Below are 19522 nucleotides of genomic sequence, written 5' to 3' on the forward strand. Positions count from 1 at the left end.
TGGATGGTGAAGAGGTAGAACCTGCCGCAGAGGGTGACGGAGTGTAACTGACGGTGTGGGTCCAGCTGGCCCTGGTACCACGCCATGGTCTCTGTAGTGGCCTTGCGGTCCTCTTGGAAACGCAGCACCTGGATCCCCTCAACCTGACCTGCGGACACAACGTTTCCCCAGGCGCCATAATACCAAGTTTATGTCACTGGGCACAAGACTCACTACCAGTTAACTTATGAGACCTGAACCTCGTATCTTGCTCATGGAGACTTAATGTGCATTTACTGAACAGCTTACGAGCTCCGAAACGCTACGAGACCGCTGATAACAATAATAACATTAGAGTAAGGTTATTAATGCTCGTACCGCTTCAGAGCTACTAAATGGTTTCGTAAATACCGACGATTCTGTTATGATCAAAATAAGAGGTACAGATTTTTTTTATTTATTTATTTATTTATATACAAGAAGGTACTTTGGGTTTGTGAGAATACATAGCATAATACAGTATTTACACTCTTGTAAAGCCACTAGTACTCGCAGCGTTTCGGGCAGGTCCTTAATCTAACAGATAATTTTAAGTAGGTAAATTCTATCAGAATTAATAAAATAATTGATACATTGCAAGAAAAAAAATGAGATGAGAGAGATTAGTAAGTATATTAAAGGACATTGGTACAGATCTCGTGAGTAGACACCAAACAATTTTGTGAATACTTACAAGGCAATAAGTGTGAGATTAATGAATTCATTGGCAATAAGAGTGAAGCTTAAGGAATATCTATGCCAATATCTGTGAGCTTAAGGAATAAATGTTAGATCTAAGGAATGTGGATTTCATTATCAACAACTGCGACCATTCATTGATTTCTAGAGGAAATTGTACATGAAGAACCAGTACAAATCTAAAGATTAAGAAACCGTATATTGTATCATGCTTGGCACGGAAGTTACCAATAGTTAGTGGTAACTTTTGTCAGTGTTTTAATCGAAGATAAAATCCACAGTCCCCAATTTAACCTGATGGCTACCAGTCACCCGGATGAATAAGGAGCACATCATCGGAAATAATTAGACAATAACATGCGATAATGCAGATGCACGGAATGTTTCTCACCAGGATGGAGCAGGAATAAAGCGAAGCAGACGTCCAGCAGCAACAACGACGTCAGGTTAGGCTTCATGGTGACTTCCGATGTCCTCACACCGCCTAGGACGCCAGCACATCACCTGTCGCTCCTTACTGTACAGTATATAATTACCTCAGTTTGTTAAGGTATAGGGTGATGTTGCATAAAATTTCACTGCGTCAATATTGTAAATATGATCTTCATATAAAATGGAAAAATATTCTTCGGGATTCAAATAAAATATAATGTATTTTAGCACATTAATTTTGTTATGTGAGGTACGCACACACTTACCCATGGACAGCACACTGGACATGTGATCCTGTGATCCCGGGTTCGATCCCAGGCGCCGGCGAGAAACAATGGGCAGAGTTTCTTTTACCTTATGTACCTGTTACCTAGCAGTAAAATAGGTACCTGGGTGTTAGTCAGCTGTCACGGGCTGCTTCCTGGGGGTGGAGGCCTGGTCGAGGACCGGGCCGCGGGGACACTAAAGCCCCGAAATCATCTCAAGATAACCTCAAGAAGAAGAAAATAAAGAGTACTCAGAGAAGACTTCGCTACTTGGAACAAAAAGTTCCAAGTATCACGGGCTATGGTGAGCCCGTAGTGGACTTACCTGGCACAGGAGCGGTGCTGTAACTTTGTGGGAAGAAAGAAACGTGGAAGACAGACCTATAATCAGGGTGGGTCACCTGACCGCCAAGAAAATAAGAATAAAGACCTATTGACCTATATACTATTAAAGAAAGGGGGAGGAAACCTACGGATAAAAGGGGTTAAATGGATGCTATATTGTATTGACGTGATGTATTGAAACTTTTATTGGGATCTAATTTGCACATGCCAGGGCTTACATTAAGGCTGTTGTTATATTGTTTGATCAGAGTGGACTCGATCATATTTCGTTCAAGGAAACCCTTACTTTTAACAATACATTTCGCTTCTCTGCAGTCGATGAGTCGATAATTGCTAATGGTGTGAGTGGTGTTTTATGGGGCTGATGGCTGTTTGAAGGTGGACATGAAGCACTTACTTGATTGTCGTCTTTAACGATCATTATATATGTCGTAGCTGGAACAGGTGTGGCGGGCATACTCTCTTTCTCTCTCTGTTTACATAGATGGCGCTATAAAACGCAGCAACAAATGCAAACAAGCAGCATTGCCTGCGCAAAGCATGACATTTTGCTGCTATTCATTAAAAAATAATGAATGCAGGATATCCATCATGCTTGTAGCACAAAACATGGTAAGCTATTGTTAGCTTACCACATTAAGCTTACCAAAACACAGTGTTAGCTATTGGCATTGTAAGCTTTTGACACAGCTATATTAACACGATAAGCTATTGACTCGAGGTGAGCTATTTACACACGGTAAGTTATTGACACATGTTAAGTTACTCCCATCCAGAGATGATGCATAGGTTTGACCTTCGTGTGATACACTCATTGCTCTAAACAAATTACTTTTGGTATTGCGCTTAAGCTCTCTCAACCGCTGGAGGGATATTATGGCGCCGCAAAAGTTTACTGACCACTCACCAAGTATACTTTAATCCTGATCATAGTTTAAGGCTGAAGTCAACTCAGTGTATACACACCGAGAAATGGGGGACACCTCTCGATGTGTATATCCTTGCCACACAAGTTCCTACTACAGTTATATCTGTAAAAGAGAGTGGCTATCTGTCTGTTAGCTTCATCCAACTTTTCAAGATTGCACATAAATTGAGATATATATACAAGAGTTGTTACATTCTTGTATAAATAAATAAATAAATAAATGTGTATTCAGGTAAGGTACATACATACAAGAGATTTTACAAAAATTGATAGATTTTGGCGTGTATGGGAGTATCATAGGCCATTTGGGGTCGGCTTTAGTGTCACCCTTAAAGAAATGTCGACAAATAAGAGAATTTGTTTTCAGGAGATATTTCTTGCAGTTTTTCGCCTACTGTATTTGTATCAAATTATTTGAGAGAGGGAGGGGGGAGGACGTTGGAGAGGAGAAAGATGCAGAGGAGCGAATGAGGGAGGAGAAATGTGGATTAGGAGAAAGGCGAACATAAAACCATTGCTTGGTGCTCCTAATACTGATACATGATGCAGGCCATAATGTAGGACTGAGTATCGGAGATGCTTCTTCACCAGCAGGGTTATTTATTATTTATTTATTTATTTATTTATTTATTTATATATATACAAGAAGGTACATTGGGTTTGTGAGAATACATTGGATAGTACAGTATTTACATTCTTGTAAAGCCACTAGTACGCGCAGCGTTTCGGGCAGGTCCTTAATCTAGCAGATAATTTTAAGTAGGTAATTTCTATCAGAATTGATAAATGATAAAGATACATTACAAGAGAAAAATGAGATGAGAGAGATAAGTAAGTATATTAAAGCACATTGTTATATTAAAGCTCTGATTGATTACATTGACAGCTTGATTAGTAATTTAAACAAGATTAATAGACACCATACAGCAGATTGACAGCACATATAAGACAGCAATGATCACAATGGTAAAGATGTTCAGAATGGGTACATAAAGATTGGGAGACTGGGTAGCAAAAGATACAGATAAACAAGATTTATAAACACCATACAACAGATTGGCAGCACATATAAGAAAACAGCAATGATCACAATGGTAAAGATGTTCAAATTGGGAACCCTGCGCCATTTAAACTTGCCCGAAACGCTATGCGTGTTAGTGGCTCTTAGGTAAACCTAACTCCCAGGGTACCAAACGTGGCGCACGCCGTCCTGTTTACATAGAGCTGGCGTATGAAACGCAGCGGCATATAAACGGATAATATCGCTTTCTCTAAACATGACAATACGAACATGCATTCTGCATACAGGAGATATATACGTTATCGAGGATACCTGCCACTAGGTCGCTCGTGTAAGTGACACGCGGTTAAGGATACCATTGTCAGCTATATTTCCGAACTAGAGTAATTTGACTGCAAGTTATGTTTTTCAAAACAAGTTATCGTCTACTGAATTCATGGGTTATTTGTTATTCAGTAGTAACAAATAAACATGGTGGGTACATAAGCTGTGTGATCGTAAAGAAGTCTTCGCTTGCAACTTATGTATTGGAAAACTTTTTTTTGTATACAGCAGTCTACCTGACAGGACATTTATCCTGGGAAAGCATGCATATATACAGTATATATTTCTGTATGTTTTAAGAATGTTATAACACAACTGATAAATTGCTATAACACAACTGATATACAGTTGTAACAATTGTGATATACAGTTATAGCACATATATAGTTATAGCAACTAATAACGGTTATAACAACTGACAGCAGTTATAACACAACTGATGTGCGATTAGACCACAACTGATATAACACAATTCATATAATATTATAACAACTGATATATTATAATAATACGGCTGACATGCGGCTATAGCACACCTGATATAGTGTTATAACACAACTGATATGCAGTTATAACACAGCTGTGTTCATTCGGAAGCTGACACATATATATATATATATATATATATATATATATATATATATATATATATATATATATATATATATATATATATATATATATATATATATATAATTACAAAATTTGGCCTTAACATACACAACACAATCATTACAAGTAGAATGAAAAACACACCAATGGGATACATTGATAAATGTCATGCAGGCATTTCCCCCCTCTGAATCATTACACTCAGTCGCTGGAACAAGAAGCTTTTCGCTCTCTGGTCTTTTGTAACACTGATCAATTTGTCGCCTAATTCCTTCAGGAATTTCAATGCATATTTTCCCCACGAACCGATCGAAACAAAGCTGTAGCAGACCTTTGCCAGCCAGACCTCTGTATTTGATGGCTTTCTGCACTTCCATGGAAAAAGCAGCGCCACCCCCTTCACGTGTGCTGTGTTGGTGGTAGGTACTGGCCAGTGTGGAAGCGAATGTGTAGTCCCACAACACTTTCTTACCATACTTCCAAGGAAGCAAGGTAGACCCCATCTGGGCGCTTCTGAGGTTCGTTTGGGTCTGAATAGGTGTTGTTCTTTTTGTGCTGGGCAGCTGGCTGAGGCAAGGCTCCTGTTGATGATGTCGTTGACGTCTTCATGTCTTGCAATCTTACCCTGTGATTTACATAGAGATTGTTGCATTGGGCGTAGTCATCAAACAAGGTTTTGGGACTTGGGCACAAGACGAATGGCGATAACAAACGTATGATGTATTTAGAAAAAATATGCGTGTGCTTTATATATTCCTTCTTTATATCAATGACAGGAAAGTTGCAAATCCTAATTCTCCTTGTCACAAGCTCTTGTTTGGGAAGTTTTAAACCTCAGCAGTGTTTAGGGATTAAAATATATTTTTTCTTCAAGCATTAACTGGTTGCTTTAATAAACGCTCTAAATATATTTTTCTTTGGCAGCCATTTTCATATCGACACATACCTATAATGTCTTAAGGTGCATAATTGCGGTCACGGCCAAATAAACAATGTGAGAGCACACCTCGTATGCCCACATTTGGTGGTATGTTCACAGCCCAGCCCGTCCTCTCGAGCGTTCATAACGTAACTAAACTGATAACTAAATTGCCCGAACCTAACCTTACCGTTATGATTTTTACCATGTCCATTTTTGGTCCTACGAGATTTATTAGTCAAAATGCGTTGTACTACAGTATTCGAGGGGAAGGGTTGCTCAGCTAGCCGTAACAAAATACTTAAAACATAAAATTAATTTCAAGATGATACCCTTTCTTCACACTACTAGTTTCAGAAGAAGCATTTTATACGTTAGACAGGTTATTTGTGAGTACGGGGAGCGAATATATTACTATGTTAGCGGCGCACTTCCCAGTGTTCACACACCTTACACAGTTGTGAATTGTTAATAAAACTAATGAATATAACACAAAACAAATATACGTGTTCTTTTGAGTATTAAAAAAGGCCAATGATGAATGACCAATAACTGTGATGTTTTGCAAATATTAAAAACTAGTTAAATTTATTATATTTAAACTTAACAAGCTTGCATCAAGCTATTTAATATTTCATAAAGTTTACCGTAGAAAGAATGTTGGAGAGAGTATCTTAGCGGCTAGTGGTGGTGCGCAGCCTATCCAGGAGCTCAGTCCTCGGCCAAGTGCCTTCCTCTCTAATCTAGTCGGCCGTGGCAGACCTTCAACTCATATTCCGATCATGCGCCCTGCTTCCATCTCTGGTCGAAGCCTTCCCAGTAATCATTTACTGGGAAGATAAATGATTACTTCCTAGTAATCATTTACTGGGAAGATAAATGATTACTTCCCAGTAATCATTTACCTTTCCCAACTGTTCGTCGTTAAATGATAAATATGGCTGCATATTTACATAGATGAAGATTTTCACTCAACTATGCTATATATTAATGTTATATATATATATGTAGGAAAATTTTGTTCCGTTATCAAATTGTGTGTGTGTGTGTGTGTATATATATATATATATATATATATATATATATATATATATATATATATATATATATGTGTGTGTGTGTGTGTGTGTGTGTGTATATCACGAAAATAAACACGTGATTTAAAAATGTGACAATGTCAGACCACGGAGGAAAAATGAAACAGGAATTTCCTTAAGTACTTTCGTATATTAATACATACATCTTCAGAAGGAGTGAACTCCTTCTGAAGATCTCCTTCGTCGACCTCCGACGTGGAGGTCGATAAGTACGGGCACCACGGCCTACTCTGCCAAAGCACAGGGGAATGGCACTGGAGGCTCAGTGAAGTTAACGACATCATCAAGAGGAGCCTCACCACATCTGGATGCCCAGCTGAGAGAGAGAGAGAGAGCCCCGTTACCTAATGCCCGGTAACTCTGATGCTCTTATTGGTCGCCCAGATGGTATCACAGTGAACCCCTGGAAGAATGGCAAGCAGTTGGTATGGGACACGTGTGTAACAATCCTGGCTAACACCTACAATGACTTCAGTGTTGCACAACCAGGTGGCGTTGCCACTCACAGGGAATCCCGTAAGTCCAGAGAACTGCATCACCACTACAATTTTGTCCCCATTGCTTCTGAGACACTCGGCGCTTGGGGTAAGAGTGCCACCAATATTTTGAAGGAACTGGGTTCTAGGCTAATTGAAACAACAAGAGACCCTAGAGCTGCCAGCTTCCTTTTCCAGCACCTCAGCGTGGCGATTCACAGGGGAAATGCACACTGCATTCAGGGTTCCTGTCTGCCATCTGAGGAGCTGGAGGAACTCGACAATTTATGATAATCATCTTTGTACCCTACATGTAACTCCTTTTTTTGTAACAAAGTTTAAATAAAATAAATATATATGTGTATATATACAAAAGAATGGGGGTGATAGGGGAAGAAAATATTAAAGTATTTAGTGAGAATCCACAAGGTCTTCTCTGAATACTCCTTATTTTCTTCTCCGAGACAATGGGTCCCCACATTTGCACCAAAGGTGGTACCCCCTCACAACTTTATATATATATATATATATATATATATATATATATATATATATATATATATATATATATATATATATATATATATATATATATATATATATATATATATATAATATGCAGTAGTTGGGGTTGAAGTCAATGATCAATAAATCACTATATATATCCAGTAGCAGAAGTTGAAGATGAGAAAAACTGCAGGAATTGTTATCCGCGTTAGCATAACCATCTTCTGTTCGTCTGTCTCAAAGTTCATCCATTTACTTCGAACAAGTGGAACAGGTTTCCGAGGTAGCCCTTTCTGTCCCACTAAGATGCTGGTGGTAACGGAACTTTCAGTTGGTCGCACAGATTTTCCTCCAGACCGGTTTACTTTGCTGTCCACCATGACGTGGAATATGATGGTGAGGAACGTAATACCAATACAGAAGAGGAGCCAGACATCCACCATCTTGAAGTAGGAAGTCTTGGGTAACGAGGCTGACACCTGGCGAAATTGGCAGAGACCTGGATTACGACTTTGGAAGACAGCAAGATGTCTGAACAATATAATAGGTTAATGGTTAACTATGATATATATCAACATTTCATATTATTGCATGATAAAAAATCAGGAAAAAGATTTCACACTAAGAATTGTGTCAAGCGTAGATCGAAGGTATCTGAACCGGTGGATTAACTCGTTACACCAGGCTCCAGCCCATCATGAAAACAAACGGATGTAGGAACGAATATAATACTAACTTATAACGCTGAATAATGATCTATTTTTATTCCTATATCAACTTGAGTATGTTCTAACTTCTAACTAGAAACGTACCAGCCTGTGCAGTAAACACTCCTTAAATCAACAAACCAAAACTCCTAGCCTAACCTAACCTTACCAACCACACCTAGGTTGACTGTCCTACCTGCCAAGGGCTGGAGAGATACACAATTGATGTCTTCTGTGAAGAAAACAGTACCTGGGAGAACACCTGCACTATGGAGTACCTGGGAGAACACCTGTACTATAGAGTACCTGGGAGAACACCTGCACTATGGAGTACCTGGGAGAACACCTGCACTGTGGAGTACCTGGGAGAACAAGGTGGCTATGACGAGCTGGACGGTGAGAGCAGACATCATCCTGGTGTCGAAGATGACGGGTCTGAAGAAGAGGGTGACGTAGCTGACGACGAGGAGGACGAGGGTGGGGATGTAGATGGTGAGGATGGCGTAACCCGAGCGACGAGTTAATGGCACCTTCACCTTCACCTCACTGTACATGCCAGAGCTGCCGTGGACCAGCACCACCTCCCCGACCTGTTGTAGATGGGGCCAGAGGTGATGGAAGACACGTGGGAGTGTTGTAGATGGGGCCAGAGGTGATGGGAGACACGGGGGAGTGTTGTAGATGGGGCCAGAGGTGATGGGAGACACGGGGGAGTGTTATAGATGGGGCCAGAGGTGATGGGAGACACGGGGGAGTGTTGTAGATGGGGCCAGAGGTGACACGAAGGAGTGTTAATGGTTATCAACATAAAATAATGCAAGCTTATATACGCAATCTATATTTATTGTATAGTGTTACTTTTAAATGAGACAATTTGACATAAATATATTTCCCAAATTCTCGGTATCGCCAAAGACTCGATAGAATTTGCAAAACAATGCATGAACGGAATAGCACACACATTTTGCAGGCAATTATTCATTTTAATTTTAATTGTAATTTGGAAATAAAATAATAATTTGCGGAGTTTGGATAATATTTGTCAGAGAAAAAAAAGTACGCTAGGCTTCCATCACCGAAGGTAATATAAAGAAACGAAATATTACCCTTCCATAGATAATATAATTAATGAAACACAATCCACAAAGCTTTCCTCACCATGGATGATACAGACAGACATATCAATAGGTTTCCCTCGTGAATAATATAGACAAACAAATCACTAGGATTCCCTCACCGTGAATGATACTGAAAAAACTCAAGGACTCCCTCATCGTGGATAATACAGATGAAGACATATAACACTAGGTTCACATCACCGTGGATGCCACTGAAAAACTAGGCTTCCTTCTCCGTGGATGACACTAGTGTTTCCTCACCGTAGACGATACTGTAAAAACAGTTGGCTTCCCCCATTATAATTGATGCTAATAAAACACTAGGCTTTCATCACCGTAGATGAAAAACGAACCACTACATAACACTAGGTTTTCCTCACCATGTATGCCAGACGAAACACTAGGTTTCCTCACCATGCATGACAGATGAAGCTCTAGATAAAACTAGGATTTCTTCACCGTGGATGACGAAACACTAGGTTTTCCTTACTGTGCATGATCTAAACAAAACACTAGGCTTCCCTCATCGTGAATGATAAATACAGACAGAACACTAGGCTTCAGTGATCGTGCATGCATGATGACTCACCTCATACTCCAGCAGAAGCTTGTTGGCGGAGATATTGACGGAGGACTTGAGTACATCGAAGAGGAGGAAGGACTTTGTGGCGGAGGTAATCCTGAGGTGCAAATAGCACTCCTGCACATCGAAGGGGTAGAGCACGAGGTCCAGGTCACACATGTACACTGTACCGTACTTCCTCTTGGCTGTTACCGTATTCGTCTCCCCAGAAAAGATGTCCACTGCAAGTACAAGAGTAAAATCAAGAGGAAGACCATTATGAAGTGTAATCTGAAATTAAATTATAAGTAATGCAAGAGTTTAAATACTCTAAGGGTGGAAAAATAATTATAGTTTTAAACAACGATTCCTAATTTGTTTATTGTGTGATTTCATTCTTTTAACTTATAATTAAGGTTTTCAATTACCTGCTCCATCTTAAGACCCCAAATACAGAACATCAGAAGTGATGGGTGAGTGATACTGTGTGTCAACTTACCCTCAGCAGGAGCAGCTGGATCCCTGCTAATTGCATTACCGTAGCGGTCCACTAGCATGGTGGTGTCCGTGTCCATCAGTGTGTGTTGGTTACCGTTGGTGTTGACAAAACTCACTTGTGGAGACCACAGTTTGTGCATAGTGTCGTCTGGTAGAATGTTAAGCGTGTTGTTCACCTTCAAGTTCTGGTACCTCAGCCTGTTGTCAGCCCATGTTAACGCCAGCTCATAAGACAAGTCCATGACCATGTCCATGGTCCTCACAGATAAGAAATCTACATCTATCGTGAGGACTATAGGCAAGCTTTTATCTTCCCTTCCGCCAGCACGAGGCGGCAGATGGCTCTGATAGTCTTCTGGAAAAGCCACTAGTTCACACTCAAGTTCGTCAGTGTTATCGCGGCAGTCGTACTTGAGGTCGCAGCGTTTGTGGAGAGGAATGCAGGTGGCGTCATCACAGGTAAAGTCATCATATGAACAGGGCGACAGTAAGAGGAGACGGCGGCCGCCATGCTTCTGGTCACACACGGGTTGGTGCAGCTTCCACCATCGTCGACCCATAGGGTAGTCAGGGAAAAATTCCTCCATCTCAGCAATTGTTGTGTTAGTGACGTGGTTAACCCAGGTCCATATTCCGTTTACTTTCTGAATGAGGTAAGCACCGTAGCCAATAAAAACTATTTCACTTACATTATACTGAAAAGGAGTAAAGAAAAAATTTCGCAGTTCATTTTCACATGTCCCAAGAAAAGAGAACCTTTGCTGCTCATTGATAGAACAGACAGCGCATTTTAAGTTTGATGGACAATCAATATCGGATACCCCCCATTCAATTGCTGCTGCACAATTTTCATACTGTAAACCGTTTGGTTCCTGTGGCCCCCAGCCGACCGTTTTCATATCCACGGGATTTTTACCTATCTTCCACACTCCTTCTTCATCTATGTCGTTGACAGCAAGCCAATAGTCAATGTTGCAAGTACGTAAGTCATATGAGGAGTTCTTTGCTACCGTCATAGCAGTCATCGCCTCCGTTTTGTTTTTGGGCAGCAGAGAGCCGAGAGCCAGGCAGAGATAGTCCGCCACCGGGTAAGGACTCCATTCAAACCAAAAATATGCTGGACCAGCATCTCCGCTACAAAGTTTCGTCAGGGACAGATTATAACTGGTGACGTTTTGGAGTTTCCAGCCGCCTTCCCACGACACATAGTTACCCTGTGGGTCACTCTGACAGTCTGCTATACTCCGCACCTCTTCCGGACTCAGCGGCCTGTCCCACACGTTCACCTGACGGAAAGCAAAGAATATGCATTAGATATATAAAGTCATAGATATATACAGCCACTGTATATTTTGTGTTAGTTACAAAATGTATATTATGTGAAATATCTCACTGCTGTAAGAGTTTTAGGTCCTGTGAGGATTATTCAATCCTGTTATGGGCAGAGTTCTCTATTTTACTACTAGTTGATTCGTATTGAATTGAGTAAACACAAGGTGTCTCGGACACATGAACTGATTTATGGAAAAATATGTATTACATGTTCCTTAGTGGAGAATTGGCACGGCTCGGTACCTTCACACAAAGGTATGATATAAATAGCATAAAATACAATAAATGAAATACAAATATTAATAGGAAAGTATTATTATTAATCACCTTGAAGAGGAGAAACCAAATAGGCAAAACTTTAGGTTAAAAATGAAGATTGTGATTTTGTTTACATTCACCAAACAAATTGAAAATAGCTAAGGTTACACATACTGTATATCACTCATTCTTACTCACTGATTATTGTCAAATGCCAGAATGGCTTCCATACTATAAAAATATTGTTTATCTCTAAACCGGAGAATACATAAATTTTCAAAACAATATAAATCTACTTAATAGATCAAATAATCACGAAAACAATGGTTATTCCAAACATAAATAGAGAAAAGTATAGGAAGAAGATACAGATCTCAAGAGTAATCATGTTATGAACCCACCTGCGTTAGATCTCCACTGAAGCTCCGACGAGCCACATAACCCTGACCCAGGCGAGCCTTCACCCCAGACACAGTGCGGACGATATCATATTTCTGGTGGTTGTTGAGGCTTCCGTCCACGTACGTGCTGATCAGGTGCTGAGTGTGGTCGTACGTGAAACATATGTGGTGCCACCTGCACAGGATATTAGTTATAAGTACAAGACGTCATTTTTAAAATGATTTTTTTTTTAATAAATAAAAAAAAATTAAAACTTTTTTCATCAGATGGATGACAAAGTTAATCCCAGAAATTGAAGTGATCCCTTATGAAGACAATTTACTTTCAATTGAAGGAGGAGTGGGTAGGGAGGGTACATAGTTAAGGTTTATATTTGGATATAGGGGTATGAATAAAGTTTTGGGTATACAACACAAAATAGAACTCGAAATAGTGGATGTTAACAGTATAAGTTTGGATTCAGAAAATGCCTGGCTAAGTATTGATTTGGAAACAGGGTTGGGAAATTATGGTACAAATTATGGGGGTAACTTATTAATAGAGGAAGGTTCGATGGATTATCCAAAGCGTAGGTTAGACATATATATGAATGAGTATGGATGGGTATGAATTCAATTTCTTCATTTCGCACCCCATACCCATCCCGTGGGTGGTGGTGGAAAGGGTTACAGAGGCATATAATGGGTTCAGAAACTGTACCCCATAGTTCGTTTAACTAAGTAAGTGACACTCTCTTGAAGCTATTGTTACACTATTGTTACACAATAGTTAATGTACACGTCCATGTACATAATACATGTCCAATTCATACACATGTATGAATTGAAACTATTTCGTATGGGCTTATGTCAGTGCCTGCCTGGATAGTCAACATCAACGAGGTCTTAGGCATGGCCGTGCTAGCTTTGATAGTCAACATGCACGATGACATTTGTCTATAGATGAGTCGCCCAGGATAGTTGACACCCATGTGGTCTTTGTCCATAGTTGTGATAGCCAGCGTGGTCTGTGCCCATAGTTGTGATAGCCAGCGTGGTCTGTGTCCATGGCTGAGATAGCTTGGAGTGCCCTGGAGCGAAAGGTTCTTATCACCCCTTTAATATATTACAGTTTTAACGCTAACTAATATCTTATTGAGATTCAAATTGTGCTTAATTTTGACTGCTTGCTAAAGAACAGGAGTAATATAACTTCTTGAAGAGACTCACTTGAATACCCAGAGCTTCTTTTTGAGGAGCTGGAAGTTCCAGTTCTTAGCGATGACTGGTCTCACCCTCTCCACCCAAATGTCTGCCAGGAGGAAAGTGTAAATGTAACTGTTATTCCATGACTAAGTTGCTCATGTCGCATCAATATCAGCCACCACTTCTCCATCATGGGTGAATTATATGCCAGAAATCCGATTCAGACACAAAATTTCATAACAAAACCAGTAAAGTATAGATTTCAAGAATTTCTCAAAACTATAACTGCAGCATTTGCAGTTACACACAGGAGTGAGTCTCTTTATTTGCTTTGTTTTCAACGCCTCAAAATATTCACCTCCTTCAAGTTGGCCCATCTCGTTTAGATCACTCAGGAGGGCGAAGAACGTTGCCCAGCCGTGGATGGTGAAGAGGTAGAACCTGCCGCAGAGGGTGACGGAGTGTAACTGACGGTGTGGGTCCAGCTGGCCCTGGTACCACGCCATGGTCTCTGTAGTGGCCTTGCGGTCCTCTTGGAAACGCAGCACCTGGATCCCCTCAACCTGGCCTGCGGACACAACGTTTCCCCAGGCGCCATAATACCAAGTTTAGGGCACTGGGCACGACACTCATTGCCAGTTCCCCAGGCATCATAATACCAAGTTTATGTCACTGGGTACAAGACTCACTACCAGTTAACTTACGAGACCTGAACCTCGTATCTTGCTCATGGAGACTTAATGTGCGTTTACTGAACAGCTTACGAGCTCCGAAACGCTACGAGACCGCTGATAACAATAATAACATTAGAGTAAGGTTATTAATGCTTGTACTGCTTGAGAGCTAGTAAATGGTTTCGTAAATACCGACTATTCTGTTATGATCAAAATAAGAGGTACAGATCTCGTAAGTAGACACCAAACTATTTTGTGAATACTTACAAGGCAATAAGTGTGAGATTAATGAATTCATTGGCAATAAGAGTGAAGCTTAAGGAATATCTATGCCAATATCTGTGAGCTTAAGGAATAAATGTTAGATTTAAGGAATGTGGATATCATTATCAACGACTGCGATTCATTGATTTCTAGAGGAAATTGTACATGAAGAACCAGTACAAATCTAAAGATTAAGAAACCGTATATTGTATCATGCTTGGCACGGAAGTTACCAATAGTTAGTGGTAACTTTTGTCAGTGTTTTAATCGAAGATAAAATCCACAGTCCCCAATTTAACCTGATGGCTACCAGTCACCCGGATGAATAAGGAGCACATCATCGGAAATAATTAGACAATAACATGCGATAATGCAGATGCACGGAAGGTTTCTCACCAGGATGGAGCAGGAATAAAGCGAAGCAGACGTCCAGCAGCAACAACGACGTCAGGTTAGGCTTCATGGTGACTTCCGATGTCCTCACACCGCCTAGGACGCCAGCACATCACCTGTCGCTCCTTACTGTACAGTATATAATTACCTCAGTTTGTTAAGATATAGGGTGATGTTGCATAAAATTTCACTGCGTCAATATTGTAAATATGATCTTCATATAAAATGGAAAAATATTCTTCGGGATTCAAATAAAATATAATGTGTTTTAGCACATTAATTTTGTTATGTGAGGTACGCACACACTTACCCATATTTTTTAAGCTGGCAGATAGAATGCTATTTTAAATTCAATTATGTTTTATTAGTAACAAATTTATTAAAATCGATTCAAATCAGGCTGGTCTGAAATAGGTGTACAACAGTACAAAAAATATCATTTTAAAGACAAACTAAAATACAGATACCATACAGATTGAGTGGTAACATTGGCAAAGCAAAGGATAAAATTTGAATGGTGTGACCTATACAGACTATAGAGCACGGATTGATAGTAATTTGCAAAGCCTAGGAATTACAAAGAACATATATGTATTAATGGGAGCATTTAAGTGTTATGGGCGGCGAACCTCAACATTTAAATGAGGTTTACGTTTTTTCGACAAGATAATAAAAGCTCCCGCTTGTCCCTGTGTGTATATATATATATATATATATATATATATATATATATATATATATATATATATATATATATACAACTTTAAAACACTTTCCCACCAGGAGACTCGAACCCTAGCCAGCACAGAAGCCTTCCAGCAACTGGCATACCAGGTACGCCTTTAACGCCTTTATGCCAGTTGCTGGAAGGCTTCTGTGCTGGCTAGGGTTCGACTCTCCTGGTGGGAAAGTGTTCTAAAGTTGTATAACTTCACTCTCGTGTTTAGGAGAGTTGTGCCTCATATATATATATATGCTAAAATTCATCACTAAACTATAATAGCACGGCTTTAAAAAGCCCGCCAAACCCCCTGTTTTTTTGTTTTTTTAATGAAAAGGGGGTTTACACACAACTGATGACGTCCGAACACTTCCAGAACAATTGCTTCGCTCACGTCCTCTGTTCGAACCACAATTCAATAAATACTTCTCGCATTTGATAATCACTTTTTGGCCTCGTTAGATTTTGTCTAGGCAGAAAAAAAAACATTATAATATGCACACCGAACTGTCATTATCGCATTAGGTACAAAGCTCCAGGAAAGAGTCAATTAATCATAGTCGGAAAATGTGAATACTGTCCTGGTGTTCTGGAAGCAGTACTCGGTACTAGTCTCGCCAGTTTCTCTTATCTTATGTAATAAATATATAAGCGTACACCTGCCTCTTTTTATTCTCCTCTGATTTTTAGGAATATTTTGTGTAAATGAACTTTATATCGTTATATTTTTAATGATTGAAAGATGTAAGAATGTTATAGGAACTACACACGCAATTTCAGTATTTATGGCTCACATAACACAAATAGATGTAGTGTGCTATTGTATTGGTATCCAACTTTCAGGTTCACCAATATCTATATAAATTTGTATATATATATATATATATATATATATATATATATATATATATATATATATATATATATATATATACATATATATATATATATATATATATATACATATATATATAATATATATATACATATATATATATATATATATATATATATATATATATATATATATATATATAATATATATACATATATATATATAATATATATATATATATATATATATATATATATATATATATATATATATATATATATATATATATATATAAGAGGTACCATCTCTGATGCAGTTGTAGGGACCTATAGCCTAGAAGAGATAGAGGGAGCCGGTCGGCCGAGCGGACAGCGCACTGGGCTTCTGATCCTGTGGTCCGGGGTTCGATCCCGGGCGCCGGCGAGAAACAATGGGCAGAGTTTTTCACCCTCTGCCCCTGTTACCTAGCAGTAAAATAGGTACCTGGGTGTTAGTCATCTGCCACGGGCTGTTTCCTGGGGTGGAGACCTGGTCGAGGACCGGACCGCGGGGACACTAAAAAAAGCCCCTAAATCATCTCTAGATAACCTCAAGAAGAAGAAAATAAAGAGTACTCAGAGAAGACTTCGCTACTTGGAACAAAAAGTTCCAAGTAGCACGGGCTATGGTGAGCCCCTAGTGGACTTACCTGGCACAGGAGCGGGGCTGTAACTTTGTGGGAAGAAAGAAACGTGGAAGACAGACCTATAATCAGGGTGGGTCACCTGACCGCCAAGAAAATAAGAATAAAGACCTATTGACCTATATACTATTAAAGAAAGGGGGAGGAAACCTACGGATAAAATGGGACGAAAAAGGGGTTAAATGGATGCTATATTGTATTGACGTGATGTATTGAAACTTTTATTGGGATCTAATTTGCACATGCCAGGGCTTACATTAAGGCTGTTGTTATATTGTTTGATCAGAGCGGACTCGATCATGTTTCGTTCAAGGAAACCCTTACTTTTAACAATACATTTCGCTCCTCTGCAGTCGATACTGATGAGTCGATAATTGTTGATGGTGCTTGTGGTGTATTGTGGGGCTGATGGCTGTTTGAAGGTGGACATGAAGCACTTACTTGATTGTCGTCTTTAACGATAATTACACATGTCGTAGCTGGAACAGGTGTGGCGGGCATACTCTCTTTCTCTCTCTGTTTACATAGATGGCGCTATAAAACGCAGCAACAAATGCAAACAAACAGCATTGCCTGCGCAAAGCATGACATTTTGCTGCTATTCATTAAAAAATAATGAATGCAGGATATCCACCATGCTTGTAGCACAAAAACATGGTAAGCTATTGTTAGCTTACCAAAACACAGTGTTAGCTATTGACATTGTTAGCTTTTGACACAGCTATATTAACACGATAAGCTATTGACTAGAGGTAACCTATTAACTCGAGGTGAGCTATTTACACACGGTAAGTTATTGATACATGTTAAGTTACTCCCATCCAGAGATGTTGCATAGGTTTGACCTTCGTGTGATACACTCATTGCTCTAAACAAATTACTTTTGGTATTGTGCTTAAGCCCTCTCAACCGCTGGAGGGATATTATGGCGCCACAAGTTTACTGACCACTCATCAAGTATACTTTAATTCGTGACCATAGTTTAAGGCTAAAGTAAACTCAGTGTATACACACCGAGAAATGGGGGACACCTCTCGATGTGTATATCCTTGCTACACAAGTTCCTACTACAGTTATATCTGTAAAAGAGAGTGGCTATCTGTCTGTTAGCTTCATCCAACTTTTCAAGATTGCACATAAATAAATAAATAAATAAATGTGCATTCAGGTAGGTACATACATACAAGAGATTTTACAAAAATTGATAGATTTTGGCGTGTATGGGAGTATCATAGGCCATTTGGGGTCGGCTTTAGTGTCACCCTTAAAGAAATGTCGACAAATAAGAGAATTTGTTTTCAGGAGATATTTCTTGCAGTTTTTCGCCTACTGTATTTGTATCAAATTATTTGAGAGAGGGAGGGGGGAGGATGTTGGAGAGGAGAAAGATGCAGAGGAGCGAATGAGGGAGGAGAAATGTAGATTAGGAGAAAGGCGAACATAAAACCATTGCTTGGTGCTCCTAATACTGATACATGATGCAGGCCATAATCATAATGTAGGACTGAGCATCGGAGATGCTTCTTCACCAGCAGGGTTATAAACCCTGTGCCATTTAAACTTGCCCGAAACGCTATGCGTGTTAGTAAAGCCCACTATAAAGCCAACAAACTTTGTAAAATCTCTTTATGTATGTACCTTACCTAAATAAAAATTATTATTATTATTATTATTATTATTATTATTATTATTATTATTATTATTATTATTATTATTATTATTATTATTGTTAGTGGCTCTCAGGTAAACCTAACTCCCAGGGTACCAAACGTAGCGCAGGCCGTCCTGTTTACATAGAGCTGGCGTATGAAACGCAGCGGCATATAAACGGATAATATCGCTTTCTCTAAACATGACAATACGAACATGCATTCTGCATACAGGAGATATATACGTTATCGAGGATACCTGCCACTAGGTCGCTCGTGTAAGTGACACGCGGTTAAGGATACCATTGTCAGCTATATTTCCGAACTAGAGTAATTTGACTGCAAGTTATGTTTTTCAAAACAAGTTATCGTCTACTGAATTCATGGGTTATTTGTTATTCAGTAGTAACAAATAAACATGGTGGGTACATAAGCTGTGTGATCGTAAAGAAGTCTTCGCTTGCAACTTATGTATTGGAAAACTTTTTTTTGTATACAGCATTCTACCTGACAGGACATTTATCCTGGGAAAGCATACATACAGTATATATTTCTGTATGTTTTAAGAATGTTATAACACAACTGATAAATTGCAATAA

The 19522-nt window shown here is 39.3% G+C and overlaps 2 protein-coding genes across 2 annotated transcripts in view; one reads left to right on the plus strand and one right to left on the minus strand.

The window, feature by feature from the left end:
* Positions 1-19522, plus strand: part of LOC123746084 (uncharacterized) — a 74102-nt gene that overhangs the window by 6313 nt on the left and 48267 nt on the right. The window lies entirely within an intron of this gene.
* Positions 7774-14211, minus strand: LOC138357418 (uncharacterized). Its single transcript, XM_069314268.1, has 7 exons — positions 14064-14211; positions 13730-13811; positions 12521-12695; positions 10460-11815; positions 10059-10322; positions 8714-8941; positions 7774-8123 (listed from the first exon to the last, which is right to left on the minus strand). The coding sequence occupies exons 1-7, from the start codon at positions 14209-14211 to the stop codon at positions 7782-7784; spliced, it is 2595 nt and encodes an 864-aa protein (XP_069170369.1). The 3' UTR covers positions 7774-7781.

This window comes from Procambarus clarkii, chromosome 78 (assembly GCF_040958095.1).
Source record: "Procambarus clarkii isolate CNS0578487 chromosome 78, FALCON_Pclarkii_2.0, whole genome shotgun sequence".
NCBI lineage: Eukaryota > Metazoa > Arthropoda > Malacostraca > Decapoda > Cambaridae > Procambarus > Procambarus clarkii.

Coding starts and splice junctions, on each gene's coding strand:
- LOC138357418 (XM_069314268.1), bottom strand. CDS start 14,211: ATGGCGTGGTACCAGGGCCAGCTGGACCCACACCGTCAGTTACACTCC. Junction 10,323..10,459: donor GGGGTCTTAAGATGGAGCAG/GTAATTGAAAAC, acceptor ATTTAATTTCAG/ATTACACTTCATAATGGTCT. Junction 8,942..10,058: donor AGCTTCTGCTGGAGTATGAG/GTGAGTCATCAT, acceptor CATCTACAACAG/GTCGGGGAGGTGGTGCTGGT.